The following is a 10,889-nucleotide window of genomic DNA, read 5'->3' on the forward strand; positions in this document are numbered from 1 at the left end:
CCATGGGGGCCACTCTCCTGGGGAACCTTAGTGTCTGCGGGGTTATTTTGCGCAGACAGCCTGTTCCCAGCATCCAGCTGTCTCCAATGCTCAGAGCTCTGTTCTCATCATGCAGTACCTCTAAAGATGAAGAGCACACTCATCCCAGTGGAGGGCTGTCCCTTTCACTGCAGTGTTTGGGGTGGTTCCACAATCAGCCAGGCACTCTCCTACTGTCTGCTTTCCTGGGGAGACATGCAGCACCCCGAGTTTACTGGGTCCTGGCTCCACACACTGGCTGCCCCCTGTCACTTCTGTGGGACACTCTGGGGACAGGAAACCAAGCTTGCCTGATGGGACAGTGACCTGAGCCTGGGGTGGGATTTTAAAAAATAGGAAGTTGTGGGTGCCCAGAAATGCCCACAGAGAAGCCAGAAGCCCTGTAAGCACACCAGACAAAGGCTAGCTGGACACAGCTGTTTAATGAATGTATCTCAGTACGGATAGGGAGTTGCAACCCACGCACCCACGGCCACCTCCTCGCCATGGCTCTGGCCACATCTCCGACCTGGCATCCGAAATATCCCCATTGGCGCTCTGGCCACATCTCGGACCTGGCATCCAAAATATCCCCATTGGCCTGGCATGCCAGGGTGGTAGAGGAAGATGTCGTGGCACTGGTGCGCCTCCTGGTCTTGCAGTGGGGGAGACCCTGGAGAGGGGAACTGTGCCCTGGCTGGGGGAAGGGGGCTGACTGGGATCATGCCCACAGGGCATTGGGGATGGAGGTGAGGGAGTGACCAGGTTGCTGCAAGTGCACCCCTGGCCTGTGTACATCCTGGGGCCTCCTGGCTAAGCCATGGCACACCAGGAAGGGAGAGGCTGAGGGCACTGTGGGAAAGGGATTAGAGGGGCAGGAGCAGTTGCTGGGACTGCCATGGGTCCTGGGCATCCCATCCCCTGGCATGTCTGGGGCAAGGTTTCTGGGCATTCCTGCTCCTTCATCTGTGGGCTGAGTGCATCTTTCTACTTTAGGGCTGCCAACAGGCTCAGTGAATGCCTCATCCCTGCAGCTGACACCTGGGGGGGGGGGGAGTTCTGGCCTCTGCCTCTCCTCCCTACCTCTAGCACTAATGCTCCCAGCGAGACAAGGCTGTCCACTTGATGTGGTGGAAAAAGAGTGAGACTGAACAGGGTTGGTGTGGGACTGGAATGGCAAGCAAATGAAGAGCATCCCTTGGAACCAGGGATACAGAAGGGGATGAGGGATGCAGGGGAGTGCTGCCGGCAAAATCAGAGGCATAGGGGGGGTCCCCCTACATATGGCCTTTCCCTCCTTCTGATACTTTCTTTTACCAGTGCTCCTTCCTACACCGTCACTGTTGGCATTAAATAGTTGGTTACCAGCAGGGAAGGGTTGAGCCATGTCAGGAAACGGTCTCTTCCAGCCATGAGTTGTGCATGCAGGAATGGACCTACTGGGCTCCAACCCGTATTGGAGTAGGGCAGGGATGTGAAAGATCCCAAAGAGAGTCAGCCACATCCCCTGAGGATCTACCATGCTGATGAGCTGAGACACTGCTTGCCGCACACCTGTGGGTGCTGCCTGTGGCACGCAGAGGCTCAGCTGTGCTGCCCCATGATGCTGTGGGAGGCTGGGGACACACGGGTGCTCTGGGTTCTGCTGTCACCCCACAAGTACCCAAGGCAGCCCCTGCTGTGTCTGCAGGTCCCTGGGTGCTGTGGGGATGGGGATCATGGGGACAGCATGTTCCCTGCCCCTTGTACCCCATGGTGACCCCGGGCATGGGACTCTTGCCCACCATGGTCCCTGCAGGTCGTGGGAAACAGTGGGGACACGCCCTACCCCGCCCTGCTTCCCCCCACCAATCAGAGACCCAAGAGCCGTTCCCGCTCCCTCAGCCAATCAGAGCCCAGTACCCATCCTCTTCACAGCCAATCCAAGGGGGAAGCAGGGCATAGGGCAGCATGGCCGCTTCCCTGCCAGCCAATCGGCGCCTGGCTGTGCCTGCAGGGGAGAGCGGGGCAGGTCACCATGGTGGGCGTGGCACCGCGCCCTCGAGGCGCGGCCAGGTCTAGGCGAGGGGCTGCAGGTGCAGGGCTGCGCTGTTGGGGCGCGCGGCCAGGATGTAGGCGACGTTCTCCCGCAAGAATCCGGGCCAGTCGATGCTCCTGCTGGCAGATGTGGGCTCATTGGACATCCTGGCAACATGCTCCCCCAGGGTCTCCCCCGAAAATGGGCGTGTCCACCATCCTCCTAACCATCCCTGCCTCACCTGGTCTCCTCCTGCTTTGTGGCTGGCAGGATCTTCTCCGGGCTCTTGCCGTTCCTGCTGCTGGCAGGGCTGCCCTCTGATATGGGCCCCACGTGGCTGATGCTGTGGCAGGAAGGAAGATGCTCTTCATCCTGGCTCCTCCTACCCCAAATGGCAGTGGTGGGGGAAGAGAGTGCACAGGGCTGAGGGGCCATGGAGGGGGAGGTGGCAGGAAACAGGGACAACCATTTGTGTGCTGAGCCCCTTTGGTATGAGTTGGGACTGTGCTGGGAGTTCTGGCTGGGATATCACCCCTAAACCAGTGTGGGCATTCTCTCACCTGACATTGCAGGACTGCATCTCCTTTTGGTGCTTGCGGAACCAGGTGTGCCGGGCCTGGCGGCACTCACCCTCCCCGATGAAGCCATCGTGATCCTGGTCCAGGGCCAGGAAGGCTATCCGTGCCCGCTCCCGCTCCTTGGCTGTCAGCAGCCGCAGAAGGGCATTCTAGAGGGTCAGAGAAGTGAAGGTGGAGCACTCATCCTGTGGGAACCTGCCTCTTTATATTCCCAGAGCTGTAGGGGCCTCCACCCTGAGTTCCATGGCCAGAAGTGCTGGCCATGGGAGTCAGCCCCAGGTGCCACAGCCAGCGGCGTCAGCTGTAGGAGCCAGCTTTGGGTGCCATGACCATGGGCACTGCTCATGGGTGCTGTGGCTGTGGGTGCTGGACCCAGGTGCCACTGCCACAGCTGCTGGCCATGGTAGCCAGCCCTGGGTGCTGTGACCATGTGTGACAGCCATGGGAGCAATCCCTGGATGTCATAACCATACCTGCGACCGTATTTTCTGCAGCAGCTGGATGGACTCATGGGAGAGGAAGTCCTGCCACTCAATGTGCCCCTTCTTGTCGGGGTCCAGGGCATTGAACTGCAGGGTTGCCTGCTCCTCCTGTGCCTTGGGCATGGTCCGCTCAAACTGCTGCTTGTGCACTTGGTGTTTGTAGTGCAGGAAGTCATCCTGGGTCAAACAGCTCTCTGCAGGGGACAGATTGCCTGTGCTGTTCCCAGGAAGGAGGGGGACCCACCTCCCCAGCTGCTTCCCACAGCCATCTGGGACCCGCCGCATGGAGGGTACACACCTGGAATGATCTTGCAGTTCCTCAGGGTCTCCATCAGGCTATACATCTCTTCCTCTGTCAGCAACAGATTGAGGTTGTCCTGGGTTGGGGGGCAGAGAAGAGCCGTGAGGCAAAGACATGGGGTGAGGGAGTACACCTCTGTATGGCCGCACCAGGATCCCTTGAAGGCGAGTGGGTGAGGACACCCACTGCTGTGTCACCCAAGGGTGCTGCAATGGGATGGCTCCATACCCCCAGGCTTTGGCCATTCCAGCTCTGCTACAGCCTCTTATGTGCCCACAGTGTCACATCCTGCACCAAAGTCTTGGGGAGCTGGCTGCAGGGGTGGGGAGGTGGCAAAGGGCCACTGTCCCCTGTGTCTGGTGACCCTATCATGTCAAGGTGGATGGTGGGAACTGGAGAGCAGCACATCCTCCATTGCCACAGAGCAGGCTGTGAGGAGAGACCCTGCTCATGTCCATGTAGGGCACAGTTCCCTGGGGAGCACCCACCACCCAGCAGCAGCCTGATGTCCTCCAGTCCAGGCACTCACGCAGTAGTAGCAGCTCCAGCCCGTTTCAGTGTGCGCTGTCTCTGTCACCTCCATGGCGCTGTCCTTCTGCAGGTATCCCATGCGGCGCAAGCAGCCATCGTGGTACACCCGGTGGCAGATGCGGCAGGGGAAGAGGCTCTCGGCTGTCCACACCTCGCAGATCTCACACATCTCATCATTCAGGATCTGGGGAGGAAGGGAAGGATGGGCAGATGCTTAGCAGAGCAGTGTAAGCAGGGGCTTGGCTTCTCGATCTGGGTGGTACTTTGCAGGTGTGGGTGGATGCTGAGGAGCAGAGAGGACGGGAAGATGGGAATGTGTGGGGCTGGCATAGGGAAGAGGTTGTTGTAATGGACATGGTGGGTCAAGTTAGAGGAGGTTGGGTGTGTTTGTGGGGATGAATGGTGGGTGGATGGGTCTGGCTATAGGGTTGGTGGGGCTGTGGAGTCATAGGTTCTCTGCAGCGTGTTACATGTGGGTTGCTGGACTGTAGGGTTGTACATTGGCTGGTCTTTGGGTTGTGTTGATGGATAAGCTGTAAGGTTTTCCGCACATTTCCATTTCCACTTCCAAAGAGATACTAACCTGGGTATATTATCTAGGTACCCTGGTTAATTTAGGCTCAGGGTGTGGTTGGACAATGGATAGGCCCCCCAGGGCAGTAGTCACAGCACCAAGCCTGGACAATGCTCTCAGGCACATGGTGTGATTCTTGGGGTGTCCTCTGGAATTGGACTTCAATGATCCTTGTGGGTCCCTCCAGCTTGGGATATTCCATGTCTGTATGGTGCTATATAAGGCTGTAGGTGGGCTGGGGTGTAGGCTCATTGGGTGGGTGGCTGTATGGGTAGGGTTGTGGGTGTGGAGGGGTGGGTTGTAGGATTGAGGGCATGGGTGGATAAGCTGTTGGGTTGTAGATAGGCAGGGATTTAGGGCTGCAGGTATAGAGGGTTGGCTTGAGTTGCAAGCTGGTTGACTGTAGGTGGATGAACATGTAGATCAAATTGTCCTCTCTTCTCCAGACTTAGAACTGCCTGTGCCCAGCAGTGACTTCTGCTTTTCAAGACACCCCAGGGTGCCTCCAGGGCACATCTGAACAGCTGCATCCCCCTCTCAGTGTGGCACCTCCACCTGCCCAGCCTGGCCACTGGCACCCTACCCCACTGAGCCACCGCCGTAGGGCTTTGCGAGACTGTCACTGCCTGGCAGACACTTAGGTGCTTGTACAGCCCTGTGCACCTCCAGCCCTGTCCCCATCCCTCCCACTGTCTCTGTGGTTCCATCAGCTCACCTGCTCCCTCTGCTCCAGGCTGATGTCCAGGGGCTCATCATCGTGGAGCTCCCTCTTGGGCCGGATGAAGGCTGGTGGCGTGAACCTCTTGGCCCGGTCGAACTCCTCTGGCTCCACGCCCCGGCCATCCCGCAGCCGCTCCCAGGCTGCCTTGCTGGCACTGCTCTCCTCCGGCTGGGAAGGTCCTGCCAAGGCTTCCTCCTCTCCCTCTTCCACCTCCTGCTCCAGCGTCCCCTGGCGTGCAGTCCCCGCCTCCGCCCGACGCCGTGTCGATGGCTGCTCCCGCAGCCCATCCTTGAAGGCTGACACGGCCAAGCTGACTTTCTGCACCCTCTCCACCGTCTGCCTCCTGGACATCAGCACCCCCATGGCTCTGCAGTGGGAAGGAATGTGCTATGTCCCTGACCCTCAAAAAGGTATCCTGGTGGTTTTCCCCCAGCTGCATGAGGAGCAGCTCAGGGCAGGGAGAAGCGGGGTCTTTGTGACAAACTGACATTGGGATCATGGTGGTGGCTGTGGGGAGATGGATTCCTGGCCATGAAGGGTCTGAGTGGGTGGGGGAGTAGGACAAAAGGCAGAGAGATGGACTGGGGGTGCCTCCCCACCCTTGCTGTATAGACCCCAGCTTAACAAGGAACACATCCAGGCCTTTTCCATGCCAGATCAATAAAACCCAGAGGGAATAGGACTAGCTGTAACCCTTCTCCTTGCGTGCATCTCTTTCTGCCGTGAAGACAGTCTCTGTGGCCAGTCAAGGGTGAAAGATGTCCTCCTTGGAGCTCTGCCCAGGACTAGGTCATTGCAGGTCTGGTGCTGACCCTTCACCTTCCGTAAAATTCCTCTTCATTCAGCTGCCTCTTCTTGCACTCACATGTTTGTGTGTGTGCTGCTGCTGTGATCATTGGGCATCCAAGGAGCCATGTGGGGAGGCTGGGCCAGCCATAGGAGGACTGTGAGGGTGCAAGAGGGAAGGGGAGCAATGTATGGGACAGGGGCACACGGGTCCCAAGAAGAATGTTTGGCTTCAGTGCCAGGGGAAGATCACCATAGGATAAAGTGGGGAGGCCAACAGCAGCAGCATTAACAAGTTGGACTCTGTCTCACTGGGTGTGAGGTGAAGCTGGGGAGAAGTGGAATTTCTCCTATGGCATCGTGGGGCACAGCACCACGCCACATGGGTCCAAGGGCTTCCCTTGTGCCATGTTGGGGTTGCACTATGGAAGATGCTGCCCTGGGCAATGGTGGAATCACCATCTCTGGAAGTGTTCAAAAACCGTGTAGATGTGGCACTTAGGGATGTGGTTTAGTGGTGGCCTTGGCAGTGCTGGGTTAATGGTTGGAGTTGATGATCTTAGAGGTCTTTTCCAGCCTTAATTATTCTCTAATTCTATGCTGCAGCAAAGAGGCACTTCCAGCTGGTGACCAGGGACTGGGAGGCGAAGCAGGGAGATTGGAGCAGCAATCTCCAGCCCCGCCAGCCTCAGCAGGGAAGTCCCCAGGTAGTGGGATAATTAGCAGCACGTGTGCACACCGCCGGGATCTCACTGCCTGCGGCAGGACTCGACACCGCGGGCACTGCTGTGGCAGGGAGCCTGGTCACGGTAATTACAGGTACCCCACAGCAGCAGGGCCGAGCGGAGCGGAGCAGAGCATGCTGGCAGGCGGCAAACACCATTGCGTGCACACACATGTGATTTCCCAGCCTCTCCCCACCACCCCGGGACCATCTGCCAGCGGATTCCCACACGCTGAGCCGGGTGTGCAACACATGTGGGCCCCGTCCTGCGCATGGGGGTCCCAGCAGTGGGCGCGTGTGTGGGCTGGGGTATTTGCACCTGTTGGCCACAGTGCCTGGCTCAGAGCTGATGCCTGGCATTCTTCAGCTCCTGGGGCTTTACAAAGGTGGGAGTGGGGCAGAGCTGGAGGCATGTGTCCAAGCCACAGCAACAGCATCTCTGTGGCTGTGCCAGTGGGAAGGAAAACACCTGGGTGTTTCTACCTCCTCGCCGTACCACCACCCTCTGCCTGGCTGGCTCAGGATCACGTCTGCCGTGGTCAGGATCAGCTCTGCTGCTGGGCAGCATTGCAGCTCTGCCTGCGAGCGAGAGAGTCGGAGAAGTCACAGGGAAATCCCCCCAAGAGCTGCCTTTGTAGGTCCCTGCACCACCGAGTGTTGACCAGATCCAGGCCTACTCCTGCCCAGAGTTTGTGTAGAAGTGGGGAGGAGAGGGTCCAGAGGGCCTAGGCTCACAGAGAGGAGTGAAAAGAGGTGTGTGGCCCACAGCACGCCACTCTCCCTGGTACCCACACTGGTGCTCCTCATCTCAGCATGCCGGCAGCTTCCCCCACAATGCTGCTGAGCCCTGGGTGCCCCAACCTCAGCCATCCTGCAGTGCAGTGAAGTAGCCTGGGCAATAGGAGGGTGGCTGGTGTGTAGACTTGCTGTATTCCCCCCAAATCTTGTTCTCCTGTGTGTTCATAGTCACCCGCCTCAACTGCACTGCTGCTGCAAGATCCCAGCCCAGAAACCTGAGCAGCCCCTGCATCCCCACATGTCCTTTGGGGAAGGTGTCCCCAGTGCTATTTGTGTCCAGCCCCCGAGGCAAACAGAACCACCACCTGTCTCATCATGACCTAAGAGGTGTGGGGGCCTCGACCTTGCTGCCAGGCTGCACCGTGGGGCTATTTTTAGGTCGCCCCTACAGAGGAGCTAAATCTGGGCACAGGCAGGAGCTGCCTGCAAACACCCGGCTCCACTGAGCCCTGCCAGCACCGGGGGCTGTCACAGTGGGTGGTGGGAATCTTCCTAACCCCTTCCCTTCCCTTGCCCCCAGCCCCCTGCACCCCTGCCCTGATCCTTGGGCAACACCCATTCCCCTCACTCTTCTCTTTTGGATTTGCTCCTTACTGCTTCATTCCTGCAGCAAAACACTGAGCTAGAAAGCACTTCTTCCTCTCAGTACCCATGGACACATCTTTCCCAGCTTCATGCTCCTCTCTACATGGGGGAAACTGAGGCATGGAAGCAAGACTGGTGCAGCTGGAGTGAGAATTAAGCCTGTGTTAGGTGCCAATGGGGAAAGAGCTGGTGGCTAGTACAGAGGCACCCCAGGAGAAGGAAACAGGGCAGAGCATCCAGATGCAAACAGAGCCAGTGGTCCCTGCACGGCTGCAAAATCTCTCTCCCGTGGCAGAGCACACGTGGCTTGTGCTGGGGTTCCAGGGTGCCAGGTTAGTGGTGGGTGGTGGTGGTGGGTGACACAGAGGTGGGCATAGCGCGGTGCAGCTGGGGTGGTGTAGTGGTTGGGAGCACAGGACGGATGTGTCGGGGAGCAGCACGGGGGGGTGTGTTTGTTAGGAGTGGATGTGTTATGGAGTGGATGAGGTGTGAGGGGTGGATGTGTTTCGGGGTGATATGCTAGAGCATGGCTGGCAGTGCAGGGCAGGTGTTATGGCCCATGGAGTGTGTTACAGAGGCTGTGGGCATCGGGTGGGTGGTGGCTTTGGGTGCAGGGATGTTGCAGCAGCTGTGGGAGTGGGGTGGTGTCTGTGGCAGCTGGAAGTGTGGGATGAGTGCTTCTTGGGGGCCGTGGGTGCAGGGTGAGCTGTTGTGGCGTGCAGTGGTGGCCTGGAGAGATGGGGGTGTGGGGCCGCAGGGTCTGTAGGACTGAGTGTTGCCTGCCCCACAGTGTGTCCTCGGTGAAAGGCCCTCCCAGCAAATGAAGGGTCAGTGGGTGCTTGGGCTGGTGCACACTTGAGCAGGGTCCACAGCTCCCACTCTCGGGGGGATGCATCAGGGGTGTGTGTGGAGCAGAACCCCCTCATGTGCCAGACCAGGCTCCCTGATTGGGGGGGAAGGATGTGCCTGGTCCCCACAGACTGCCAGGGGGGCAGACCTCCTCCCTGCCCTCACCAGGCTGCTGGGTCTTTTGCCCTGCAGTGCTGTGCCTTACTTCGAGCAGCATTAGGGAACCTGGGGGCAGAGGAGGGATGGGGTACCAACAGGGAGGACAACCCTGGGACCTCAGAGCCCATGGCAGCCTGGTCCCAGGTCTCCGTCTAAAGGGCATGAAGCAGGGCTGGGAGGAGCTGCCATGGCTCTACTATGCCTCTTGCACAGCTCTGCACACCCTGACAGTTGGTGCCTGCCTGGAGGGCGACCAGGCTGCGAAGGCAGCAGGCTCTGCATAGGGGACATCGCATTCCACCTCTATGAGCTGGCTGCAGATGGCCACAGGGGTCTGGTAGCATCCTCTTGTCCCCTCTCCTGGACAGACAGCACATGCCAGAACTGTGGCAGTGCTGGGACTGCTGCTGCGAGATGATCTGTTTGCCATGGGGCAGAGAGGTCTGTGGCTGATGGTCCCTCCCACCCTCTGCAGGGCTGTAGGAGTCCAGTGGGGATATCAGGCAGGGGGTGCTTGTGTCCCAGTCCTAGGGACACCAATCCAGTGGCTGTTCTCCCTGCTGGATCAGGTTGCCCATCCTGCTGCGCTATGACAGATTTTATAGGTGTGTCTCACTCTTTCATCTCCCAGAGGGGGATGAAAATGCCGTGACAGCAGAGTCCCTTCCTCTGCAGCACACACAGCTCCTTCTCAGCTCTGCACTTTTCCTTCTCTTCTCCCTCCCCAGCGCCTCTTCCCAGTACCCACATGAGGACCCTGATGCCTGGGCAGGACCCTCTCACCTCATCCTCATCCCCACTCCCAGGCATCTCATCCCAGAAGCTCTAGTCCCCGGCACCAGGATCTCGGGGGTAGTGGGGGAACCCCCTGAAGGGCGACACAATGTGTGGAGCCCGTGCTATGCACCCAACAAAGCGCCTACAATGCTACAATGTCAAACCCCCCCCCCCCCCCCCCGCACTTACCAGGATCAGGGTCGGTCTGGGAACGCGAGCTCTAGACAGCAGTCCACACAATGTCCATCGCCACTGCTTCTGGCCACGAGCTCCTCTCCACCCGCGGGTGCTCACCGCATGCCGTGCCCCGCGTGCAAATCCCTGTCAGGGGATGGAGTGGCGAGGGTGGTACCCGGGAAGCCAGAGCCCTGCACTTGCTGCCGGAGGATGCAGGAGGCAGTGAGATGCTGGGAGCGGATGCCTGTGTCTAGCGCGCGTGCACACACACACACAGACACACAGACACACACACACACAGAGGAAGCAGGGAGCTTGTGACTGGGGCTGAGCAGATGCAGCCTGGTTTGCTGTCCCTGTACCAATTGCTGCCCGAGTCGTGTTAAAAAGCTCTCTGAGAATTTTTTTTAACTGGGCTGACGTGTGCTGGAAGATACCAATAAAAGCTTTCCCTCCATCTCCTTTGGCCCCCTGGGTTGAACTGCCTTTCTCAGAAAAAACCTCAAGGATTACAGAGGTGGGACTGCATCCAAGGATGAGCAAAGGTCTCATCTGGCCCCACTGCGGGGTCTTCCCCAGACCAGTGCCTCACTCACAGGCTACCTGCACCTGCTTTAACCCAATGCCTGCTGGTCAGTGTGTGCAGGCAGGCTGTCCATCCCATGCTGTGGTGCAGCAGGGGCACGGTGGCTGCTGGCTATATGCAGCCCTATGTGCTCAGTTAAATGCAAATCCTGGGGTTTTGTTCTTCTAGTCCCCAGGACTTGATATATCACCTGGGTGGACACCACAGGGCTGCAGCAGGGCTGGGG

General features: G+C 58.8%; 1 protein-coding gene across 3 annotated transcripts; it reads right to left on the bottom strand.

The window, feature by feature from the left end:
- Positions 1-442: 442 nt before the first annotated feature.
- Positions 443-10,430, bottom strand: PHF24 (PHD finger protein 24). 3 transcript variants are annotated; one of them, XM_053932797.1, is made up of 9 exons: positions 10,090-10,430; positions 7,216-7,311; positions 5,217-5,589; positions 3,926-4,111; positions 3,394-3,472; positions 3,087-3,289; positions 2,596-2,762; positions 2,277-2,378; positions 443-2,175 (listed from the first exon to the last, which is right to left on the bottom strand). In XM_053932797.1, exons 3-9 carry the CDS (start codon positions 5,583-5,585, stop codon positions 2,076-2,078), a joined length of 1,206 nt encoding a protein of 401 aa, XP_053788772.1. In that variant the 5' UTR covers positions 5,586-5,589; positions 7,216-7,311; positions 10,090-10,430; the 3' UTR covers positions 443-2,075. The 3 variants fall into 3 exon arrangements, with proteins under 3 accessions (XP_053788772.1, XP_053788773.1, XP_053788771.1); XM_053932798.1 differs by lacking the exon at positions 7,216-7,311 and having other exon boundaries at positions 443-2,172; XM_053932796.1 differs by lacking the exon at positions 7,216-7,311.
- Between the last annotated feature and the right edge of the window lie 459 nt (positions 10,431-10,889).

This window comes from Vidua chalybeata, chromosome Z (genome assembly GCF_026979565.1).
Source record: "Vidua chalybeata isolate OUT-0048 chromosome Z, bVidCha1 merged haplotype, whole genome shotgun sequence".
Classification (NCBI taxonomy): domain Eukaryota; kingdom Metazoa; phylum Chordata; class Aves; order Passeriformes; family Viduidae; genus Vidua; species Vidua chalybeata.

Coding starts and splice junctions, on each gene's coding strand:
- PHF24 (XM_053932796.1), bottom strand. CDS start 5,585: ATGGGGGTGCTGATGTCCAGGAGGCAGACGGTGGAGAGGGTGCAGAAA. Junction 3,290..3,393: donor GAACTGCAAGATCATTCCAG/GTGTGTACCCTC, acceptor TGTCCCCTGCAG/AGAGCTGTTTGACCCAGGAT. Junction 2,763..3,086: donor TGCAGAAAATACGGTCGCAG/GTATGGTTATGA, acceptor CTGACCCTCTAG/AATGCCCTTCTGCGGCTGCT.